The 26,004-nt window shown below is 44.1% G+C and overlaps 1 protein-coding gene across 6 annotated transcripts in view; it reads right to left on the bottom strand.

Moving 5' to 3' along the window:
- The window catches only part of DENND1A (DENN domain containing 1A), a 160,161-nt gene that overhangs the window by 85,755 nt on the left and 48,402 nt on the right, over nucleotides 1-26,004 (bottom strand). For all 6 annotated transcript variants that reach the window (XM_048325598.1, XM_048325599.1, XM_048325601.1 and 3 more), the window contains exons 5-8: nucleotides 24,401-24,520; nucleotides 4,140-4,209; nucleotides 3,539-3,619; nucleotides 1,371-1,424 (exon numbers count right to left, since the gene is read on the bottom strand). In XM_048325598.1, the coding sequence (XP_048181555.1) occupies nucleotides 1,371-1,424; nucleotides 3,539-3,619; nucleotides 4,140-4,209; nucleotides 24,401-24,520 (325 nt within the window). The remainder of the gene's footprint in view (nucleotides 1-1,370; nucleotides 1,425-3,538; nucleotides 3,620-4,139; nucleotides 4,210-24,400; nucleotides 24,521-26,004) is intronic.

Here is a 26,004-nt window from a genome sequence, read left to right as displayed (position 1 = left end):
TGTATTTCCTGCAACCAACCTGATTTATTTCTGAAGTCACACTGCATTTACACATCCCTCACACAACTTACATCTCCTGAAGAAGGGAATGAGTTGCTGTTACAGAAAAGTGCCCATGCTAAATGGTCTGTGACTCATTAAACACATTGATCTGACACAAAGTCAGATAATTCCAAGAGGTTTGTTAACATTCCAAACAGTGCTCTCTGCAGCTCTCCATTCACCATCACATCCAACTACGAAGTTTGGCACCATTACAACTTTTGCTAATATGGGTTTTAAATGCAATTCCTGGTAAGATGTACAGAATTTTTAATAAATCAGGTCAATTGACTAAAATACAGCAGACTTATGCCCATTTAATATCCTTGTATTATTCCCTAATATGCTCAATTCCACACAGAAGTTGGTTTAACAGACAGACAAAAACCTTTTAAGAAATTAGACAATCCTGGGATAGTGGGAGGTGTCACTGTCCATGCCAGGGGGTGGCACTGGATGGGCTTTAAGGCCCCTTCCAACCTGAATTATTCTGGGATTTTATGATTCTATGAATTAGGACAGGATTTGATGACTGGTTTAGACTCAGGGATTGATTCCTGAATTACACCCAGCGTATCATTATTTGTACAAAAATAAAGCACCTCGGAAGAAAGAGCGCATCTATTAAATTTCCTGTCAGGATATGTGTCAGTATGAAGAGCCTGCAACACAGCAAAACCAGCAACAGTGTTTTGAAAGCCAAACAAAAAGCCCCGAATGCTATCTGCTATACAAATCACCCACAAATGAGATGGAATGGCTTGATGATCCTTTTTTCTTTCATGCCATCAACTGAAGAATATGATGCTGAGACCGACTGCAAAATGCTTGGGAAAGAAAACTGAGATGTCAGGCACAGGAGTTTGGCTGAGACAGAGAAGGAGCACATTAAAGAGTATTTAAGAGAAGCAAATGCCAGCATTGTCTCCCCACAGACTTATCATCTGGCTGGAGAGCTGAGCCAGGCTGGAACACACATGACTGCAGGAGGCTTAAAAAGTCTCCCAAAAAGTGGCTCTAAAGAGCCAGGTGTGTCTGGTGTTCTCAGGAGCCGTCTAGCAAGCACAGTGTTTTCCCTGCTGTCTCAGGTCATTATTCCAGAGGGGTGGCAGTGTAGGATTAGCAGAGCTGCTGTTTTACCCACATCAATCTGTCCATCATCCTTGTCCATACAGTTCAGCTTTTAATCACACATGCAGAGTGTCAGCTCCTGAATGCTCAGTATTTTACAGAATAAAACCTATTCCAAACAGAGTAATATTTGTCATCTATGTAGCTGCTGACATTAAATGGAAACAATAAAGTGCAGGGTCCTCTCAAATACTCACATTTTCGGGTATACTGGGAAGCTCTCTGGTGTCAGGCACAGTAAAGTAAGAGTGCTACAAAAAGAGCAAATATTGATTATTTCAGTAATGTTAAAAGCAATCTAAATTTATTGCTTGGTATTAGTATCAGCAGTAACAGCAGTTGCTCAGCTAAGTAAAAATGACAGAACATTTGTTACCAACTACCAGCCTGAGTTCTCTGTCCTGGATTCCACAGGCTGGGTTCCCAGATCACGGGGGCAATAGGAAATGCAGGAAGATAGACAGTATCAAATGGTCCTGGAAAGTTATATTCCATGTTTTTGTTCTTCAGAGCTGCTGCTACAGACAGACTCACACAGGCTGCGACAGATGCCAAGGAAACTCCAAGGCAGGCTGTAATTCAAGCCAGCTTTCCCCAGCCCACGGCAGGATGGACTTCAGGGAACAGCAGCAGGCAGGGCCTTCTCTGACTCACAGCACCAGAGAGGTTCATTCCAGCCAAGGGGGAGGTTATGGAAATGTACTGGGAAATGCTTCCTAAGGTTCAATGCCTGCTTACCTACAAAATACTGAAAAGTTTTAGGTCACTTTTATACATCCTAAAAGCACATTTTGAAAGACCATATTGCTTTCATATAATTTCATAATCCATTATATTGTTCAGTGTTTTTAATTGTCTGCATTCCAGGAGCTCAGGTTCACTCCAGCTCCCAATCTGACCACAGATGACTTGAATGATCCTTGGTCAGGGCTTTGGAAAAGGAGAGAATGTGACTCGTATACAATTTACATAATTTTAAAGATTTTCACCATTTGTCTTAGGGCTACTTATTAATTACTGGCTGAAGCCTTAAAGGCTGTTCCATCCTTGGCATAGCTCCACAATTGGCACTATTCTCTTGTACACAAATCTCAGCCATCTCAGTGCTTCCTGATCAGGCTGTAACCTGAAATAGCAGGCAGGGACCACAGCCTCCACTAAATGGAGACACTAAATGAGAAACACAAGTTTTGCTTTCTGATGCATCACTGGTTTGGTTTGGTTTGGTTTGGTTGCAAAGATGCAGTGCCAAGGCAGAGGAACAGCACTCAGAGCTGTATCACACAGAGGAACCTCACTCCGACCCCGCAATGGGCTCAGAAACAGACAAAATAAAATCAGAAAGACACGGTCCCTGGGCTGCTTGTTTTTATCCTTTCTTGCTCCATTGCCCATGAAATGTCTGAGACAAGGGGAGACAGGCAGCATTCCTTGGAACCACTGGCATGAAAAAGCCGGAATATCCCCACTGCCCCTGGCCTTGGGAGACAGCTCGTCCCCTGAACAGAACTGCTGCTCCTCAAGAGGGATCTTGAGGGGCTGGGGACATGTCCAGGGCCAGCTAGGACCAGCAAGGCCACACAGCTGCCCCCTGGGCACTGCCAGCCTGGCAGGGAGTGAGGGGCATGAGCTGCTTCTTGCCAGAAAGCGCTTTAGGAGGAGTAAAGGAAATGGGAGGGAGACTTCCCACGTGAACTCTCAGCTGGCAGCAGCAGCAAGGAGCATCTGCAGGGCTCACCACAGCCTGGAGCACAAGGCTGTGCTGCAAAAATGAATTTGAAGACAAAAACCCCAGAAGACTAAATTCAAAATACAATCCCATCAATTAAATCCCACATCCATACTGCCAGTGTGCTTTAATTTTAATTTTCTCACAAAATATAAAAATGAAATAAATTCTTTTTTGTGCAAGGTTTTCTGAGGAGGGGGGGAAGGAAGAGGAGAAGGAACCAGAAAATGTGATGAGCAGTTAATACTCCCAAGGCTGCTGTGACAGGTAAGTGCCTGTTTGCTTCCCAGCCTGCTCCCCCTTCAAACTGCCAGGGCCAGGAGTTGTGCAGAAGTGTGGGCAGTAAATGTCCCACTGGTGCTCCGTGACCTCCCGCAGGTCATAGAGGACATGGTGAGAGATTCCCAGGGGTAATACACACAGCCTTCCCCCAATCAAAGAAGTGCATTTCAAGGACATTTGAGGTTAGGGAAAGGGAAGCAGAGGGCCCCAATTGTGAAAGGGGAATTTCGCAGCTCCTCACAGGAAAACAACACCGGTGTACAAGCTCCAGGAGAGGATTGCTTTTGACATTCCTCTACTATGACATGGAATGAATATTAAACACCTTAGTTTACATCTTCCCCCCACACTTACCACTCCAAGATGAACAGAGGTTCCTGGCTCAGGGATGGTAAGTTTATGAAATGTTTCTAGGAGCTCACTCCTCTGACTATCCTGAAATGAGAAGGAGAATAACCAGGAATACTAAGCAGGCATTGCTGTCACCAGGTAAACTCCGAGGCAGAAGGGCAGTGTAGGCCATGGGGGTGGGTAAACATTTTGCATTCATAAGATCAGGTCTACTTTTACTGCCCATGACAAGTAAACCTGGATCAGACACCTGGCACAGACTGACGTGACTCTGCAATACGGAACAGCAGAATTACAGGAACTGGGCTGAACACAGGGCAGGGAGTCAGGAAGCCCAGCATGGCTGACTGCAGAGACTTGTGTTGGATCCACAGCCCCAATCTTGCACTTTGTCTTTCCCAAAAAGAAAATTAAATACATATTTATTTTTCAGAGGCACTTGCCAAGCTGAGTATGATCTTTTATATCACTGCATTATACAGATTAGTAATTCACATGGTCATCTCGAATAGAAGCACGTCTTCAAACAGCTTCTTTCATCCTCTCACCCTCACTCATTTGATACTGGCATAGGAGAAGGAGGGTCAGTATTTTAGAATAATACCTGTCCTTTTGCTGAATAATCTGCCAGGACATTGAGCAGTTTATAAAAGACTTCAAACCATGGGAGGTAACTGAAAAAAAAAAAGATAAAAGACAGTTATTTTGGTTTTGAATCCTAACACAAGAGGACTTTTAAAATTGAATAATCAGTATCTCAGTTTTTAATTGTTTTAAAATCTCATTCCATCACTGTACTTAGCCTGGCCCTTGCTTCAGTCAAACAGAAACTTCACCTTCAGTACATTTGCATGCAACTTCCAAAAGAGAAGAAACAAAATTAAAAGGAAAACATGCAGAAAAATCCCATCTTTTTCATTTACTTTACATCTCCATTCCATAAGGTAGGACAGCGAGGATGTTCCTTTTCACTGCAGCTTTGGTAGGATTCTGTGCCCTGTTTTCATGGCACAGTTCTTTATTTCAGTCCCTCTTCCAACACCAGTGAGGAACTTCCCTCGGCTGTGGCGAATGCAAAGCCAGTCAGTGATGCTCTTTAATCACAGCTGCTTTCTGAAGCAAATGGATTCTATTTTGATATAGTTAGACAGGATTTAAAGTTTTTATAAAATATGACTACATCCTGACAGCTGTAAGGAATGGAGTGCCCTGTGGTCCCTGGCTGTGCAGCTCTGGTGATAAATGAGGTGAGAAGCTCTCTGTGAGACAAAGTGACTGGCACTCCATCATTAGCGTTTGTTTGAAGCCTGCAAATGCTACTGTAAAATGTAAGTAGCTTATCAAAATATACTGATAAGCAACTTAACTTTTCATGTTATATGACAGCATTATCGTTTAAATTAATACGCTCGAAACATCTTTACAAAGTGTGTATTCGAATAGAGCAGAAAGACAGACAATTACCACTTTAAACAGCATTTAAGTTTGGCATTATATTGTAAACAATCCAGAAGGATTAGGTAGAAGATAAGTTTCTTTCTTTCTGTTTAGTTAAATAAACTTCAGGAGAGTTAAAAGCCATTACAAGAGTAACAAGAAATCCTCTCCAAACATATCTGCTAAGTAGAGATTAAGAACCTGGTAAACAAATCCGTGCAAGGCATCTATCAAAAGAGTTTGAGAAGACAGAAAAGCAGGAAGGCAGAAAGCTCCCTGGCAGTGGGAAACCAAAGCTGCTTCCAGGGAGGCACCATTAAAAGTTCTACTTAATCGTTCAGGGACTTGGCCGGAAAAATACTCTGTGAATACAGAGCTAAAATGAGAATCCTTAAAACCATTACTGTGTTTCTAATGTCTGTGTATCATGTCTTGTAAAAGAGGAAAACAAAAGCAGGTTCTCCCAGGCCTCCACCTCTTTGGGGCCCAGGGAAGCCAGAGCAGGGACCCGAGGGGGCAATGCTGAGCCCCCAAATCAGGGCAGGTCCTGGATGTCCTTTAGAGCTTCCTCATCTGTCCTGTCAGGGGCCGTGTGCTCACTGCTGAACCTCCCTGCAGCTTCCAGGGGGTTTCTTTATTACCATCACACACCCAACATGACACATCTGTAGGCTCCAGCCATGAGGATACTTCAGCCCAAACCAATTTGAAATCTTTTACTCAGCACCTAGGAAAGAGCCTCTATGACTCTAATAAAAATAGCCCAGATAATATGAGACATATTCACACAGTGTCAAACACCAGCAAACCCTCCACACAGAAAAAGATACAGCTCCACTTCTGCTACACTTGAGACTCCCTGGCTTTCCCTTCTCTTCACCAGTATCCTCTGATGAACCTATTGTCCTTTTTTTAACACTCACTCCTCCTCGTTTTCCAAATGATGGGTTAGCATCTCACCATAACTGCTTCTTTTTCTATTTTGAGAATAACTTCCCATTTTGAGGACAGTGTCACAGTTTGGAATCTGAGGAAATGAGCTGGTATCTGAAGCAGAACTCAGCACTCCACCACACATGGGGATCTATGTGGCTCTTGCTCGAGAGAGGGGCAAGACAAACTAAGACAAACCCACCACAAATTGTATAAATTATGCAGACAATCTCACTTCAGTTTTCACCTCCCTCCATTGTCACTGCACGATCTCATCCCAAAATTTATGGATACATTAGAAAGCTAATTTATCCTGCCATCTTCAATACTTTTACTTCATCACTTATTCCATGTGTTGACTACTCAAGAATAAAACAGTTCTGCTTTTATTAGACCAAACTGTGACCAGTTAAAGTTGAAAAAAGCCTCAAAAATCCCCCAAGAAATACAGTTATCCAAATTTGTTTCTAGATGTCTGCCAAAAGGAAAAAAGAAAAAAATGTGGATTTTTTTTCTTATAAAAGCGAATCCTCAAGGCAGCCTTTAAACACCCCTCCAAAGAAACAGAGGCTGATTTTATAACCCAAAACTTTCTGTACCGCGTGGACCTTAAGTAGCACAACTGGTAGCACTACTGAAGATTTATGGCTTATGACTTGCTCATATTTAATTTGTAACCAAACACTTCCCCTTCCTCTTAGCTACCTCAGAACTTTTGATTAACTCTTGTTTTCACAGGTCAGAGGTTAAGCAAAGGAAGGGAAGCGCTCTGCAGTGAGATTGCCCAGAGCCCGGAGAGTGGAGCAGCCCCTCCCAGCAACATCAAACCAGCCAGGGACGGCACAGCACCCAGCAGAGCTGAAGTTCAAAGACCCCAATGAGCATAAATCAGATCGAGGTTGAAGAGTAAACAAAAATAAAGGGGCAACCTGAAATTTCAGCTCTTTTTTCAGCTTTACCCCCATTTTCAGTCTCCTCACCCTGATAGAGGCAGATCTGCCACAACCCCTGAGAATGAAAGCAAAACCTCATCAGCTGGGGCTTGTCTGAGCTGAGGGCTGGATGTAGAACTCTGCTGAGCTCTCCCTCTGATGCTGGGGTGCCTCCTGCAGTGAGGGGCACTGCCCCTGCCAGGAAAGCTGCTCCTGGCCCAGCCAGGCCTGCCCAAACTCCCTGCAGGGCTGCACAGCACCTTGGTCACCTGTCAGCACCTTCTTGGTGGCTCCTTGAAAGCACAAAACATCATTATTTACATATGTCACAGCAATCAGGGGCAGCAGAACCTTGAGACAACAGTGCTGAGCTGCTGGGGAAACACAAAGGGTTCCAAAATGTGGGGTTTAAACAGCAGTGAAAAACCAACAGCTGAGGGCCAGGCTCAGACAACAGCACAGGGAGAAAAAGGAGCAAATCAGCATAAAAAGGACCCCAGCCATGGCCGTGGGCTGGGCCAGTGCAGGTCTGGGGCTTTGTCTTCCCCAGGACATTGACTGAAACAAATACCTGAAGTTGAGCCAGATCAAACTGCACCTGTGGATATAGAGCAGAAAGGCCACAACAGCACACCAAAAATGGATGCCTCATTTTACTCTTTCTATCCCAAGCCAGAAGATGCAACAACTCTAAGAACAGCACAGGGGAAATCTTTAAGAACATCTACACTGGCATCCAGTTGATTTCTTGATCAAGGAAAAGATGCCTTCCTCAGGAAAAAAGAGCTATTTCTTATCCAGTTCTGAAGGATTACTAATGAAGAGAGGGTTTGATAATAAACGTCCTTTCTTTGAGATGTGAAAATTCCACCATTATAATTTCTTTTGATATTTTCTGAGCGCTCATTAGGATGAAGGAGAGTCATAAGTTACAGCATGTACCTCTCCAAATCCCTGCAGCTGTCCCACAGACACCGTGTCCATCCAGGGGCAAGGGCAGAGCAGGGCTGGGCAAACACCAAACACAGGGTGGAACCAGGAATTTGCTTACTGTTAGAAAGGTAAATCTCCAGTGAAGTCGGCTTAAAAAAGGAGAGACTCTGCAGGGTTACTTGTAGCAGGCAACCAGGAAGGAGGACGCAATAGGAGGACAACCAACCTGGGAATGCTGAACTCATCAAACCCAACTCCCAGGGAGCACGCCAGGGTTTGGGAACTTCGTCAGCAAAAATGCTCCATGTTGCAGTGCAGCAGCAGCAAGCCCCAGTGGCAAGGGAGACCTTTTCAAATGATTTATGAAGATTTGCCAATTACCATAGCAACCATTTATAAAACTAATTTTTAACATTGCCAGCTCCAACATTCCATTTACTGGTGTGCTGACACCATGGAAAAGCCGAGCCAACACCTGTGGCAAGATACCTGTGGCACCTTTGGTTTCCTCTGAACCTGTGAAGTCCCACCTTGGTTCACACAATTCCTAGAGCACCAGAGCAGCTCCTGGGCTGTGTATAGGCTGAGCTGCACTCAGGTACAGCTCTCATTTGAAATTAACGGGACTCAGTAACTAGTCTGACATCAACACATTTCATGCAGCATCTCCTCCTAGACTGAGTTGCAAGCACACATAACTTTTACTCCTTCCATTCACACAGATCAGAAGTGGAATTTTTAACATGTATTTATTTATAACACATACTATATATATTTTGATAACAGCATAACCAACTGCCATCTCCTTTGCAAAACAGAACAGTCATTTCCATTTTGCAGATGGGCACACTTCTCTGTGGTGACAGGCTTACAAAATCTGTCTGTATTAGCCAGGATTGGTTTCAAGGAGTTCCCAAATCTTGACCTTTTTGCTCAGCACAATAATCTACAGTGACCTAGAACACAGAATACAATCATGACCTCAGTTATTATATGAACTATAGATGCATCATCACTAACTTCACTGACAAAAGTGTAAGGAAGAGGAAATTCAGGCCAAATGCTTCTTCTGCCAACACGACTCGTGCATGTGCCACTAAAACACCCAGTGCTTCAGTTCATGGACTCTGAAGAACAGATAATAACAAATAAGAATTCCCACCCAGGTCCTTGGCTGTGGCAGTGATGTCACCACGGAGCCCAGCAGGGTGACACCGTGCAACAGGAGTGACCTGTGCCACAGGGGCACCTGCACCTCTCCCTGTGTCCCCTCCACACCATCACTGTACCCAACGGCAGAACTCCAGCACAGCAAGCAGAGTTGAAAATCCCAAGGAAGATTCAGCAGATTGAAAAAAGTGATGGAATTATTATTGTTATTATTATTATTATTATTATTGTTATTATTACTACTACTACTACTACTGCCATTTTTCATTTCAATGTATGAAGCCAGTGAAGGCTCCTGGTGAAGAAGAACACATTTTCTGACTCACAGTGCCTGTCAATTCCTGCAGGACAAACGACAGATCCTCAGCAGGAACTCTGAAGGAGCTTTGTGGATAATCCCAACACTGTGTTTGAAAAAATGCAAGGATGGAAAACAGATCAAAAATTACTCCAGTCTCTTGGTGACTTGTTGTCTTACAACTTCTTGCATTTAAAGATAAAACTCTGCAATTCATACTTAAACCAAATATTGCTTCTTTCCATCCTCCTGTGCCTGGCAACTAATGATTCTCCCCCCAGCCAGCATTATTCCCAATCATGGAATTATGTTCTATTTTAAGTTAGTAATGGTTCTAATGATGAACTAAGTTATGTTTGCCAAGCCACAATGCTCCTCAGGGGTTCTATGCAAACATGATTTTAAATAGCAAAAACACATTATCAGAACACCTTTTCCTCCCCTTCATTAAAAGTATTAATTTCCCTTTTTAATTATTTCTAATTTCACCTTAATTTTTTACCAGTTAAGATAAAGTAAAATAACATTAAACTACAAATTTTTAAATCCCTTTTCTCTGCTCAAGAGAGGGATGACTCTCCACATGCTATAATTTTCCTTGCAGGAATACACTATCAAATTTTTTCCCCACCTTCCTTTCCTTCCGTCACCCAGTGTTTCCAGCATCTTTACAAAATACATTTGAAAGAACCACGGCATCACCAGACTCATTTGGGAATTTCCATAGGCTAAATTCCCAGTTCAGCCATTTCTCTGTTCCAGTGTCTTCCCTACACATCATGGACCTCAGTGCCTTGTTATTCTCTGCTCTAGACTCAGTCTATTGACACCTTCTCACACTTACCAGCTTAAAGCACAGACACCCCAAATCTCCATAGCAACCCCTGTGCATGTGGATGAGATGCAGCCTTACCTTCCACGGGAGCAGCCAACAGCCTCCTTTGAACATCAGCTTTTTATTTATTTATTTCAGTTTTGCCTGATTCAGATCTGCCCCACTGTAAGTGCCCCTGCCAGTGCACAAAGCCAGCTGCACGCTTGCCTCTCCTTGCTCCCACAGGATTTCTTCTCTTCCTGCATTTTCCCCAATTTTGTAATAAACTTCTCTTTGATTATTACCCATGAGTGATCCTTCCACGACTCAGCTGGAAGTTATGCAGCTTAAGCATGACTCATGTACATATTTTAGAAGTACTAAACCCCACAGAACTGGATCTCATCTTATGGAGCATCTTAACAAATAATTGTCAACAGCAAGTGCTTACATTGCTGACTTGCCATTGTGTATTAACAATAAAAGTCAATTACAACATCCCCTTTCCTGTTTTCCTCACAGTGTGACCATGTCTGAGCAGTTACAGCAAGTCTCCCTCGCACAAAGCCTCCCAAGTTCCCTAAATGCCAGCACTGAGCCCGGTCCTTCCCAAAGAGCTCCTGTGGCCCTGGAGCTGCAGCTCACAAAGGAGCTCAAGGGAGCTGAATGCCCCCAGAACAACACAGAGCCAGAAAACTGCAACAAAGAGATTTATGATGTAACAATTTTACATTTTAGTCAAGCTAAGAAGTGCCAGGAAAGCTCGAGATGCCCGTTCCGAGGGGCTTTTGTTCATGCACTGCCATTTAATTGGGACATGGCAACGGGAACTGCAGGCTGAGTGGGACAAAGCTGTCACCATTCCCCAGGCTCTTTGTGGTCACTCTAAAACCTTGGGGGGAAAAAGAGGCAAGTGCAGCTGCACTGTGGAATTTCTGTAAATAGAAGGAATTCAGAGGAGTTTAGCATGACAGTGTGTGGCATCGTGCAGCACCCACAGCCACCTCCCAGCCTCTCATGGAGAGGGGACAAAACAACTTCATTTTACAGTCTGAAAAATAAACTGTTTTTTCATGGAAAACGTGGCTTGGACTTTCACTGGAAAACATTTCATCCAAAACCAATAGGTTTTAGGAGCCTGGAGTACTACAGATCACCCTGGGAAGCAGGATTCCCATATCTACTGGCTCCCAGCGCCAGAACCACCACCCCCTGCTCCGTACAAGGGACTGGATGTTCAGACACGTTTAAACACAGCATGGCTTAGAATGTGCAAAATTTGAAGTACCTTCCATAGTCAAGCTTTCTCCTTGTAAATTACCAACCACTCTTAAATTTTAGAAAGCTTTCTGGATATTATGATGGACTACTTTGTGTTCAATTTATTTCAGAAGTATCTTTGTGGCCTGGTCTGTTGTTGGGAATGTCTGTTTTCCCTCTGGCAGATCATTCACAATCATGAGGTGTCTCATTCCTTTTCAGAAGAGAAACTTGTAGATCTTTGGAGTTTTTTAGTTTAAGATCAACAAGAATCTTCTCAAGCATGTTTGAGAGCAAAGGACTGAAGGTGTGACAGGAAATAAAGGTACATAAAGAAAAATATTTGTTTGCATTTACAGCACACACTGACAATTATGTCTGTATGCTCTTACTAAACTCACGGGCAAAGGATATCCCAAAAAACCCACTGGGTGAGAAGATGGGCATGCTGAAGGGCTTGACACTTCCTTGGAGTAAAAAAGTCAACAATTACGTTCCCTCTAACACCGACAGAAACACATTGACCAATGGTTTTACTCAGCTAGGGTAAAATGCTCTAAAAAACAAATATGAAGAGGGTAGAGAACAGCCTTAAACGGAGAAAAGTTACAGATGATACTGGCTCTAAATTATCTGGACTTAAAAAAAATTGGTTATAAAGGAGTTAGAGCAGTTTGGCACATGAAGCTGGATTTTAAAAAGCAGGATGCACTAGACAGCATGAGAGCCTCAAGATCCCCGCCAAAGTGACAATACAGAGAGAGGATTCCAAAGGCTTAGCTTGTCAAGGAATCTCTCTTCTCAAACCACGTTTAAAAGCACACATGAAAGTGCTGGAAGAGAGAATTCTAGATGTGGCAGACAATCAGAGATCCCACTAGGTTTGAGACATCTGGCATCAGTTGAAATCCATCACATTTCATTTGGGGATCAAAGCCTGCTGTTAAGTCTATCACAGGTTGAAATAGTAGATCCTGAACAGCCTTTTCATCCCAATGCAAATTAACCCTTTTTCCTTGACCAGAGAAACAGCTCCTTTTCATTACTGACTCCAATCATATGTGCTTGTCAAGCTATGCCCTCTAGTACTAAGTTTCAGCTGAAACTTCAGTAGCATTATGAACTTTTTATTATAAATCAAAAGTGCTCCCTCCCAGCCACCAGGCCCCATGCTCTGGCACGTGCTGCAGTGAGCTCCAAAGCCACTCTGGGGCAGAGTTTGTGTCACCATCTGTAACGCAGATAAATTCCGGAAGGGAAGAAAAATTTTACACACCTCTGTGCTCAAGAGCCCCACTGCACAGCAGCCAGCTGCGCTCATCTGCTAAAGGGATTTGCCACACACTGAAAAGTCAAAGCTGAGCATCAGGTGTGTATTTGTGATACCTGTGTATGAGCTCTGAGACACGATGGTGAGTCCTCGCATTTTGGTAAATTAACTACAGAGAACATCGGGAACATAGGGAATGAGTATATTTCAGTATCAGAGGAGAAATCAATTACATGTACCCCTCTTCTGCATTCCCTAAACCCACTTGTGTTCCCTACTGGCAAGAAACAAAGCTAAGTGAAGCAAGAGGTTTTACAGTTCCTTCACAGGGAGGGAGCTTCAGCTTCATCAGAGTGAAGAAATATTCACATGCTCAGAGGGAGTACACACAGCTCCTAACAATAACCAAAGTTGGTAGGAAGTCATAAAAGTTAAACCCAAGCAGAGCTGAAAGAGCCAAGTGAAAAATTCATGATTATGTCAGCGCTGTGGTACTTGCAACTGATAATTTGAGAATGCAAGGGACTGGGCTAGGCACGTAAAGATCACTTTACTTACAGCAAACAAGTACTTGCAGAGCAAGATGTCAATAGGAAGGTTATAAAGATCAAGTCAGGGTCTGATATTTGAATGCTGATTGTTTATGTTTATGGTTTAGGATTCACAGCAAACATTCAGATGTAAGAGTAAGCACACAAAATGATAGTACTTGACTCTTCACCTGCAGAAACACCATTGATGAACCTATCCACAGAATTCCTGAAAATGTATGACACATAAATTAACAGAAAAGTCTTTCTGGCCCGTTTCCTGGCCAGCAAGCCCGATTTTTATTTATGAGACTTCTTGTCTAACCATCAGCTTAAGCAAATGATTAAAACAGGAAATTGCCCACAATCATTTTATTCTCTGAATACTAAGATTCTAAAACACACTGAGGAAAGTTACTGCAGGTAATACTCGCTCAGCGTGGAGGAAGATCTGTCCCTTATCAAGCACGTTCATAAACAGCCGGAGTTACAAATGAGGGGTTTTATTTGGGCTCCCTGCACAGCCCAGGGAACTCTGTCTCTAGGAAGCCACACAAAGCCTCTCTCCCGTGATTACAGAGTGCCTGGATCACGGTTCCTATTGGAACAATGTGCACAAGTTACTCCAGCAGCTTTTCTCAGCAGTTCCACCTCTCGAGCAGCCCCAGCGTCTCCAATTACCTCTGCATAACCCGAGGGCTCTGCCACAGCTCCAGGTTTGAAGAAGGAAGTTGCCATGTAATCTCATTGGGAATGTTGTACACATCTGTCAGCAGGGACAGGATGCTCTCGCTCCTGACAGATGCATTTGTAAGCCTTCAGACAGCAACCCAAAAGTGATCCATTTGTGGAAGAGAGGATCTATCCATCTTGTACTTTAACTACTTCCTCCCTGCTTTTTTGATGCTAGGGAGGGGGTTTTCCCCAAGGTGATGCACTAATTCAGTTTGTATTAGCTCTAAGATGAAGTTTCCAAGCCAGTCAGCCAGGGCCAAAGGTAATAAAAAGTGACATGATTTAATTACTTCTGTTACAGTTGTTCAGCAACGAAAGAAGGCGCGACACGAAGGCCTAATTAATTAAGTAAAATTGGTTTCTGGTCAGAAGGCAAGACCGGTGAAGTAGATGGACTGACTGTAGTACTCTCAGCTTTATCCAATTCCACCAGTAGTGATACATTACTAACACTTGGCATTTTAAAAGTGTTTTGACTTGCAGTCAAGATTAAGGCTTCAACAAAATCTGCAAAAAACTTCCTTTGACATACCTTCACTGTTCTTCACATTTACTACAAGTAAGTCAGTTAAATTAGTATTGCCCTGGATTGGCAATGTAGAGGGAAGAGAAGAAGAAAGCAGGGGTGTTTGTTTTTAGGGATCCTGGGTCTCAGGTCTCTCAGGCCTGTAGCTGCCATGAATGTGAATCCACTCAGGAGCCTTCTCCAGTTCAACTGATTTCTCATTTTCCTGTAAGTATTATGACCAACAAGATCACTAAGAGTCTGTGCACGATATACTGCCACCATTGGAAAAAAATATGAATCCTTTTGTACCCCAAAGCATTCCCAGGAGAAGGTGGCAACTGCACTGAAGGTAGAAAAGCCTGCAGGGCCAGGACTGCAGGAATGCGTGGAAACTGCACATGTAAGTTCACAAATTTTCTTCAAGGATATGGACTTTAAAGACACAGAGGACTAGAAGCATTTGGGATCACTGTAATGGAAGCAAAAATTCTGCTTGTCCAGAACTGGGAGAGCTGATGAACAGCCCAGCTCTGGAAGCAGCTCCCTCTGGAAAGCATGGCTGCAGGTCTGGGAGCTCGGAACATCCCTGACAGTGCAAGGTCCCAAACCTGTTGCTGCATGCCCTGGAGCGTTTCCATACTCACCTTGCTTGCCCTGCCTGCCCCAGGATCCCAGTCTCCCGCTGGCTCTGGGCCCCACGGGAGGGTTTGGCCCTGGCAGTGTGTGCAAAGGGAGTGTGAGGAAGCTGAGGCTGCGAGCACCGCAGCCCCGGCTCAGGACCAACAGAGAGCAGGGAAAAGCAAGAATGGAACACACTCCGAGTTTAACTGCAACACACATTTCCCTGGGACACAGCTTGAACTCGAGAGCTCCAAGGTTTCTCCTTTTGCACCAGCACTGTGGAACAAACCCCCGTGGCCACGCGGCAGCAGCGCCCATCAGTGCAGGTTCCAGAGTGAGATTTGGAAGCATTTGCACAATTATGCTGCTCATAATTCAAACTCTGTTTTGTGTCTGTCGTTATAGGTCATTGTTGGCCAGATGGAAAATATTAAGGAAAAAGGATTGCAACTAAATCAATCGGCTGTAGAGTGCTGCCAAAAGGCCCCAGGCTAACTACAAGCAGATTTGCAGGCAGGCTCTGCTCCGGCACAAGGCGGGATCTGGCACATCCTCTGCCCTGCCTAACAGCAGGAGGGCACGGGGCCAGCTGAGAGTGGCTACTGTGCCAAACAGACTGTGCAGGGCTTGCTGCTTGAATGCTTCCACAGAAAGGCAGAATCGATGGGCTCTCTGTAAACAACTCCCTGTACTTCTGGCTGCTACTAACTCACAAGTGGGATAACTTTATCCCACTACAACATTAATGCAAGTACACAGCTCAGCCTTGGTACCAAAATCAACATGGAAATAAATAAACACCAGTGTTAAAGGACAACACTTCAACTTTCAACTAAGAATAATGGTGTATGCATGCACATACATGGCGGAACACAAAATCAGCGTCTTTACTCCAATGCCAAGCACTGCGTGGGCATTCTTTGCAACCTGTGATTTACAAGTAGGGAAAGAGACTGAAGTTTGACTATTGAAAATATGAATTTTAGTATTTATTTCTAATATCAATACTTCACAGGACGTACCATTTCTTTTTGTACAGCTCATGGCTGCACTTACCAATGAGCAGGTCCAGCTTACCTAGGAAGTTCTGCAGGAAAAAACATCTTCCTAATACCACCCAAGTAACCTCTTATGCACTCAGCATCTGAGTGCAGCCAGCCATGCCTGCAGATAAAACTTCAAACTCGCTAGATGGACATAAATAATTTCTGTCTCTAGTGGACAGTAAGAGAAAAAAAATGATAGAAACAGAGGAGAGCTTCTGATTCAAACATCATCACCAGCTGATCACACAGAGTAAAGCTTCTGCAGCAAAGACTTCACATCCCCTACTCCAGCCATAAGGCATTGTTAGCTTATTTAAATTACTATTATCTTACTTAAAGATACTTGAGCAAGAGAAGACACTAGGCCTTACAGACTTTCTGAAAGAAACTTCTAGAGTCTACAAAATGCTTAATGGCAGAGAGGAAAATGGAAGACAATAAATGAGCAGATGTAATACAAAATTCTATTCTTCTTTTCCTGGAACAGTAGTTTGAAATAGCTCATCTCTATCTTGCAAAACTTGTAAGTACAATAATGGAAAAACCACAGGAAATTTGGGAGAGCTATACTGGAGACAGTGTATCAGGAAGAAGAAACACAAAGCAGATAGCTAATTTTAATTGATGTCAAGCTCCCTCTTCACTAGGTTCATCACTTTTCCATATATATTCTGACAAGCAACTGAAAATAAGAGCCAGTGTCTGTTTAAGCAAATCAGCAGGGGTAAAAAGCCTAAACTTTTGAGATGTAAACTGTTTTATAAACATGTCAAGTTAAGGCAGAATGCCTGCAGCACCCGGAGCCCCTCTGGCCCTGCACACGCACTCGGGGCGTTCGCACATTTTCCGAGCCACTTCAGCTCAATTTCCTGTCACCCAGCACAGAGAGTCGCCCTGGTTTGCTACAGTTACAGCTTGTAACAAACTCCAGTTCCTGTGAAAGAAGGTCAGGCTGCAGCTCCGAGTCCTGCCTGCCCTCTCCTCTTTTCTCTGTAAGGCCCATGCAAAGGAACTGAGGAATCTCTGCTCTCCGGCTCTCACTGACAGTCAGCGCAAGTGCTGAAGCCACTGCTAACAAAATAATAATGAAAAAAAATCTATGAAGGCATCAGAGTCTCAACAGCAACATTTTTATTAGGTACAATTCTGTTGTAGCGTTGAATCAGAGATCCAATTGCCCATGATTTATACATGTATTTTGTGGCCTTTGCCATGTCTAACAGAAGCAGTTTGCCATTTGCTTTCATCTCCCAAGCATTTTAAGTAGAACAGGGATTCCAGGGTCGATACACCTCAAGGACCAAACAGACTGTCCAAAAAACGTTCCAAGCATTTCCAACCATTACCAAACATCTTCTGCAAGGCTTCAAAGTATCATATAGATACGTATGGAAGCAAAACATTGATTTCACTTATTACCATTTTATTCAACATACAACTATAGTAAATCCTCAGAAAATAAAGACAGGACTTTTTTCCTACATACTTAACCAGCAACATTTTTTGTGTCTACACAGAAATCCAACAGCAAAAAGTGGAAGGAAAGAAACCAAGGTAAAGGGATTTAAATGGAGAGAAAGAGATGGAGGGGTTTTTTTGTTTGGGGTTTTTTTTGAGGCTGTGTCTGCCCAAGGGGTTATATACAGTCACTGCTTGCAGCTTTGACTTGTAATTACAACTTTAAACTAGCAAAAGAAATTCTTCTTCTGTTGTAGGACAGCCCAGTTTCATTATCAGTTCTCTTTCTTTCTTTTCAAAAATGTGTATTATATGTAAACTTCTTTTAAATAGTAATTATAAATTTAAATTATATAAATGAATAAAATTATTGATTTCACACAGACTGCACTGAATTAAGCGAAGCCTTACCAAGAAAAAGCACCCAAAACCTCAGCCTGCCAGAACAAAAGTACTCCAGGGGCACTCATGGCTTCTGTCACTAACGGAACCCAGCAGTCCCGGCTCCTCCTTGTTCTCTGTGCTGGGTCCCTTCCCCATCTTCCAATTCATTCCAAAAAGAGCAGTGTAACTACCTTCTCACCAAGCCCCAAACAGTGCTCCTATTCATTTACTTCATGTATGCAAAGGAAAAACACAAAGCATGAAGCCACTGTAAATCAGGTAAGAATCTTTAGTTAACAAGAAGAATGCAAAGGCTCAGCCTTCCCACGTATCAGATTGCTACTAAATACAGTAAAATCCTTGTTGTTAATGTCAGGGTCTGTACACTGCACAGAGGAACATTCCTATTAACACCAGTTCAAAGAATGCATCACAAATCTGTGCTTTTTCCTGTTCCAAACTTTCATCCAGACCCAGTAAGGATGGGACATCCTTCCTTATTCACCCGTAAATCCTCCTTCTCAAACAACAGCTACAGAACATTCTAGAACAACAACAAAATATATCCAACTTTCCAATTTAAGTATTTAATAATTTTCACAGGTTATTAAAGAATTTCTATAGGCCCAAGCTTTTGTTGAGCTGAATGACTCCAACCTGGCTCACTAACGTGAACAAAGTGTTCGTGGTACATGCACAAAGGCAGCCAAGTCACCTCTGGAGAAGTGGGTGAAATCCAGTGAAATCCCCATTATTTCAGCTGCTCAGGAAATACTTCAGTAGAAGTCCAGTCTGAGGCTACAAACACCAGCACAAGGATTCAAAGATGATGATAAAGATTAAGAAAAGGGCAAGAATCCTATTTCTCCAGTGGAAGAGGATGGAAACAAGGGGGAAGCAGATTCCCGTTTCTTTTGCCCTCTTCCTCTCCATTTCTGGAAAACAGCAGTCAGTACTGGTCAGTGTCGCCTTGTCCTTGGGAGAAACCAGGTTCACTCCTCCCCTTTGCACCCACTATTCCATTCCTTAAAAAAATCCCACAGGAGATATTCCAACAGACAGATCAGCCTTACATTGTGTACACGTATAGGAAATCAAGCCTTTTAAAAGCACCTGAATCTAAACTCTAATATTTGGGTGTTTTAACAGTGCAGATTGTTCAAAGAATGTTGAACCTGTGGGATCTCACATCACAGTTGAGACACAGCAGAAAGTGTCATGGTAAATAAATGAACTCACTGATGGGGTGGTGAAAAGTACGATTTAAGGCAGGTGAGCCTTTGTGCAGCCAAATACTGAATCCCACCACAGAATCAGCTGAAGACGCACAGAATCCAACAAGTGGAAAAACTTGTAAAGAAATGAGTGCACATAAAAGAGGTTTTGCAAATTTAACCCTTTCATAGTGTGATAATGAGGTTTTTCAAAGTGCAATACAGCCCCATTTTACGATAATGTCCAAATTCTAAAATCAAAATGCATTCTCTCCCCACAGCGTCAATATTTTTCTGTGGCTTTTGGCCAAATCAATGAAAAGGGAAAATTCTAGAAGACAACAGGACAATTACTATAAAACAAGCCCCACCACAAACACTCGATCTCCTCCCCCAGAGGCTGTGGGGCTGAGCCCTCTCCCCCAGCAGGTCCTGGTGGGGCTGTGGGGCTGGACTGTCCCCAGCAGGTCCCGGCGGGGCAGGGTGGGCACTGCCCAGGGCTCCGGGCAGGGCAGAGCAGCCCCGGGCACTGTCTGTCTGTCCCATGGCTCAGGGCCCTGCCAGTTGGCATGCCTGGGCCAGGAAGCTGTCAGTTCCAATCAGGGCCCAGCCCTGCAGCCCTATTAAAGAAGTCTTGCTGGTTTAGGGGCGGCCACTGTTTCCAAAGCATGGGAAAAAAAAAAAAAAGGAAAAAAAAGAAAAAAAAGGGAAAAAAAAAAAAAAGGAAAAAAAGGGCTCTGCTTTCCTTAGATTTGAGCTGGCAACTTTCACTGACTGGAGTTTTCAAGGAGCTATGAATGAGCCTAACAAAGGAGTTCTGTGGCCAGTTTCTGGCTGAAATCCATGTCAACAGTTTTTAAGGTCACAGGTCACAGTAACTAACATTTATTCCCAGCAGACCCCGCTCTAAACACAAGCTGTAAGTAGTACAAATTTGGAATTTTTCTGTAATCCCTTGAGATATTCCTGATCCTTCCACATGTTTCTGCTCAATTAAAAACAATTCTCACTTTGCACCACAAGAGAGGCCCCTGCTCAGAAATCTTATTCTGTCCTAAGAATAAATGGACAAAGACTGCAATCAAAGGGAAGGAAAGGGGGGAGGAGAGGAACTCACAACAAATCACACCAAAAACCTCAAATAACTCCATACAGAATCACATTCAGTTAGTTACATTTTCTGCCATCTGTCACAAACTATTATGGATTCATTTCTTTTTCTCTTAGAAAAAGAGTGGTGCAGAGCTCAGCTATTTTGGCCGAGAGGGATTTCCACACAAATGTTTCTGCATTTCACTACAAAAGAATGATTTCAGTTTGGGTACAAAACCTGAATACCCACCAAAACCATCAAATTCAGTAAAACTGAAACCAGAGTTGCACATGGGACCTTTGCAAACCAGTAACTTTGCCCAGGAAGTTTGTGAACCAAAGCAAAACTACAGAAACTTGGGTTTGCTTCTATTTTCTTTTTAAATAAAAGACCAGAGCTCTTCACTAAATCCAGAACTATCTACACTGTTCTCCCTCAAAAGCCCATGTGAAATCTGATGGCAAATTACAGAGAAACAATAAAAATTCAGCCTCTTAATGTATATCCATTAGGATTTATCCCATTGTATCTGAAATCCTGAAATCCTTAAATAAAGTCTTAGAAAGAAAAGATATTTGGGTGTGAAATTCCCAAATTAGAACGCAGAATTTGATGACTGGACATCAGCTCTTACTCTAAAGAAAGCACACTTTAAGTTTTAATACCATATTGCATTGCAAAAGGTAGTCTGGAATTCCAATTTCCCTGGGAGATGTGGGTATGTGCCACGAGAACCTCCAGGTCTGTCCCTCACCTGGGCTCACCCCCAATCCCAGTGGGGTCTGTCCCTCACCTGGGCTCACCCCAATCCCGGCGGGGTCTGTCCCTCACCTGGGCTCACCCCAATCCCGGTGGGGTCTGTCCCTCACCTGGGCTCACCCCAATCCCGGCAGGGTCTGTCCCTCACCTGGGCTCACCCCAATCCCGGCGGGGTCTGTCCCTCACCTGGGCTCACCCCAATCCCGGCGGGGTCTGTCCCTCACCTGGGCTCACCCCAATCCCGGCGGGGTCTGTCCCTCACCTGGGCTCACCCCCAGCCCCCGCGGGGTCTGTCCCTCACCTGGGCTCACCCCAATCCCAGCGGGGTCTGTCCCTCACCTGGGCTCACCCCAATCCCAGCGGGGTCTGTCCCTCACCTGGGCTCACCCCAATCCCGGCGGGGTCTGTCCCTCACCTGGGCTCACCCCAATCCCGGCGGGGTCTGTCCCTCACCTGGGCTCACCCCAATCCCAGCGGGGTCTGTCCCTCACCTGGGCTCACCCCAATCCCGGCAGGGTCTGTCCCTCACCTGGGCTCACCCCAATCCCGGCGGGGTCTGTCCCTCACCTGGGCTCACCCCAATCCCGGCGGGGTCTGTCCCTCACCTGGGCTCACCCCAATCCCGGCGGGGTCTGTCCCTCACCTGGGCTCACCCCAATCCCGGCGGGGTCTCTCCCTCACCTGGGCTCACCCCAATCCCAGCGGGGTCTGTCCCTCACCTGGGCTCACCCCAATCCCGGCGGGGTCTCTCCCTCACCTGGGCTCACCCCCAGCCCCCGCGGGGTCTCTCCCTCACCTGGGCCGTACCTGCGCCCCCGCGCGCCCTCTGCTGGCGCCGCCGCCGCAGCGCAGCCGCTCAGGGTCACCGCAGCCGGGCCCCGCAGCTTCACCGCGAGCCACAAAATCGGGGCAGGGAAGGGGAACCCGAAGAAGAGAGGCAGGTTCGACATTGAATAGAGTAGCTCTACATTAAAGACATCCACAGAACACCCGGAAAAGCAGGTTTCAAAGTTACCAGAGAGTTCATCAATCTGTGTGAGCTACAACAGCAGGAAAAACACTATGGTAACTATCTAAAAAGCAGATTTCTAAATAGTGTTGGTTAAAACAGTCAAAGCAGTTCCCTGCCAAATGGAATTGCCTCTCTGCTGGCCATAGGGTAACCCCACTGCTACTGAACTCCAAGAGGCGCCTTGCTGTGCTCTGCATCCACAGGGAAAAGCCTCTGAGTCACTTCAAAGCTCGAGTCCAGACCCTGACCCTGACTTCTGGCCCTCGAGTACTGGGTCAGCTTCCAACTTTGCTTCCAGAATGCTGCAGAAATTTTTTAAAGCACTCTCTGAGAGCAAACAATTTCCTTTTTCTGCTGTTCTTCTTCAATAACTAATCTAAACATGTGATGATTTTCTACCTCCAAACCATTTTACCATGGCCAGACCTAGAAAATCCCTGATAAGCACGTGAATATCATCTCTAGTAATAAACACCATCACTTAGTTCTTATATTGTTGCTGAGCATAGCAAGGAATATTTGAAGCTTGCTGCCATCCAATCTGTAATTTAAAAACAATTACACATTCTTTTCATCCCCATTTGGTTTTACTTATCGTTCTCACATTCTTCAGCATGTTTTTCCCCATCCATTAACCATGCACCATCCTTTAGTACATAAAAGACACTGAGAAGATTCACATCAATAATGGGAGCTGCAGTCCTGGGAACAGAGGAAGTGATTTCACGTATTGCTGATTTACACTCTTTATTATCCTCTAAAACTTGCATAAACTTGCATTAATGATGAACTTTCTTTTTCTCATCAGTGCACAGGAGAAAGAAGCAACAGGAAGGAAGTGAAGAGCCCCAATTCATCCACTGTGGTTGGTTTTTTTTTTGGTTATGAGTTGAAGCAGAAGGCATTTAACTACAACAGAACTCCTCCATTTCTTCTTGGCACGCACTCAACATAAGGGAGCTGACAGCAAAGAACTCTTATCCAGGAGGGATCAAGAAGAGACCCAGACTATTCCTCATTCAGATTTTCTTTTTAAAACTGTGTTTCTCCTTTAATTTGACATTAATCAGGCAAAGTTACCTTCTGTAAGCAGACACTGCCCACATGAGACTCAGGGAATCAGCACCCGACTGTACAGGGGAGCAGCTCTGTGGGAAGAGCTGGGAAACACCTTCCTGCCTGCAGGATACAGTCCATGCTGCTGGACTTCCAGAGCTAATAATAGCTGAAGTGTCTGCCACAGAAAAGACAGAATGAAAGAAGACACTGAGCAAACACTTGTCACTCTGCCTCTCACTCAATTAATTAGGAATTTGGGTAGATTTCACAACAATTTTTCCAAATATTAAGCTCCCATTCCATGGTATTGCTGTGTGCAGCCCCCTGCAAGGAGAGGTGACCTTGTACTTTGCAATGTCCCCCTGGAATGCTTCAGAGGGGGCACATTCAGTGAGACACACCCAGGGTCCCTCTCTGAGGTGTCCCCACAGAGGACAAAGACAAGTTCCCCTGTTCTCACCCTGGTTGTGTCCAGTGCAAAGCCAGCCAGGGATGGCCCTGACAGACGTCTCCAGCTGCTCACAGAGCAGTGTCCTCATTTGTGAGGCTTCAGCCCCAACTGTGCTGTCACCTCCCTGGCTGTCCCCAGTTACCTCTGGGCTGGCTTTACCTGGGCTGGCTTTACTTGGGCCACTGCTCCTAAACTTCCAATTCCTCATGAACACACAGAAGGCAGAAGTAGAAGACAGGCAATTCTTAAATTTGTTCAAAACAAGACAGACCAGATGCCACATGAAAATCTTCAGTCTATGGAAGTTCTTAATGGAACTGAAACATTGGTAGACATCAAAACTGATTTTACTGGCATCATTTCTTGTAGCAAATATAAAAAAAAATTCTGGACTGTATTCCAACATGGCTGTGGGAGGTTATCAAAAACTACTCTGATAGAGCCTCTTGGCCCATTTTCTGTGAAATGCATAGTTCCAGCTTCCACTGACAGTCTTTATTATGCCAAACTTCACAAAACCCTCAACAGGACAGAGGAAAGCTCACACATACAAACTTTGGGGCTGTGGAGAGCATCAGTGACATTTCTCAGTTACCAACAGATGCTTTGTTAATAAAACTTGCATATACAAATGTCCACAAAATGTCTTAACAAGATCAGTTGTGACAGCTAAAGATAACAGCTGCCATCATGCTATGTCATATCAAGTTACTGCAAATAGACTTTTTTTACCATGTTGTTAACTCCAGAACGTTGACTACAAACAAATACAGTTATCTACAGAGGAACTCCAAGTGCAAGGGATTTTGCACCACGTGTGCAGAAGAGCAGTGACTTTGAGGACCAGATAGGGAAATAATTCTGAACAGCTGGAAATGGTAATTGCAGTGTAACTGCAAAGTCAAACACTGCTCCTGCAGTCAGCCAGAAGCCAAACCACAGACCTACCTTAAGATACAGAAGCAGCTCTTGGCCCCTGAAGATAAGCGACAGAATCCAAACCTCTGCTTGCTGTCAATGTCTGTGAGCACAAACGTGAAGTTCTGCCCAACTTGGTTAACAGCATGGCTGGAAACAGAGCAAGAGAGAAAAATTACTGCTGAGCTAACTCTGTGTCAAGTATCACATGCAAGTCATTGAACCTATAACATTTCCTCTTTCAGCAGAGTTTTTTTGAGAAATTAACTAGAAAGTATGCACCCTCCAGAACCTTACATATGCTTGATGAGGGAGGAGTGGGGGGTTTGTGGGGGTTTTTTCCCATTTTTTAAGCATGGGAGGATACTAAAAATGAGTTTGTCTTTAAAAGAAAATGGTTCTGATTATCAACTAGCAACCAGTCCCATGTTCTCTCATATAACCCAAAATATTTCTAATTATAGGAAATTAAGACTTATTTCAGGTCATGTTCTAGGGCTTTTTTAGGTTTTCTGAGAACTGAGAAATCTGACTTGCATTGACGTGCAGCTTTACAAGGCACTCCTACCAACTGCAACAAATACCCTGGTAAATTCAAGGCCATTTAACTAGCAGTCACAGGCCTTAAAATATTCTCTTCTATGATGCCACATGCAAAAAACAATTTCTGTGGGAGAGTACACACTCAGTGGCTAGAGGAAACAAAGGAAAAACAGACTTGCAGAAATAAAAGTTGGATCCAGATGGGAAAGATGTCACTGTCCAGCTTAGAAAAAAGAATCCTTCAGTGGATTCCAAACAGGGAAGGAAAAACATGAAGTGATGAAGATGAACAAAATTTAAAGCACTCCAGTAGCCTGAGAATTAGCCAGTGTAAGTACTATCATTCTCCTGAAATCTAAATGTCAGCAGAGGAACCACTTCCATAAACCACACTGAGCTGCTGGGGATACCCAAAAATCCCTCACTGGTGGTGTGTTTTATCTGCAAAGCTTGGATGTAATGTTACTATGGTGATTTTAGCATGGTGTTTTAAAAGGGGATTATACGCTTAATTTTAACAAGGTTGAGAGCTGAGCGTGTGTGAGAAATAGCATTTGAGCTGACAATTAAAATTATGGAACAGGGGAAAAACCATGTTTCATTAGCAGCAGAGAGAAGCTTGTTTATTAAACAACTCAGACAAGCTGGTGAGTTCCTCCAGAGCAAACCTAGAGAGTCCTGCATTTATGTGACCTGGAGAAACCAAACCTCACTGACAGGTCTTGCTCAAGTTTCAGTGCCAGTTCTTCACAGGAAGGATAAACTTTCCAACATAAAAAGTGTTCTTCCTAAGATTTTAGTATCAGCCCTTCAGATTCACGGCTCTGTTTTCAAATGTTCAGAAGGTCTAGTTAGAGCCTCACAGGATGGAAGCAGCATAAATCTCATCTCTAATGGGGCAGACAGAAGTTAGAGCCAGAGGAAAGGGGAGAGAGGAAGAGCGATTGCCATAAAATCCCCCCCCAGCACCTACACCTGACTACCACAGTTCTGGCAGGGAGTTGGACCGAGGAGCAGCTCTGCACTCCTGCAGCTGGAGAAGAGCCTCTGCCTCATAACACCACCACAACAGCAGGAAACTCCTGGTCCAT

This window comes from Corvus hawaiiensis, chromosome 21 (assembly GCF_020740725.1).
Source record: "Corvus hawaiiensis isolate bCorHaw1 chromosome 21, bCorHaw1.pri.cur, whole genome shotgun sequence".
Classification (NCBI taxonomy): Eukaryota; Metazoa; Chordata; class Aves; order Passeriformes; family Corvidae; genus Corvus; species Corvus hawaiiensis.
The sequence above is the reverse complement of the archived record's forward strand: the minus strand, read 5'-3'. Positions and strand labels throughout refer to the sequence as shown.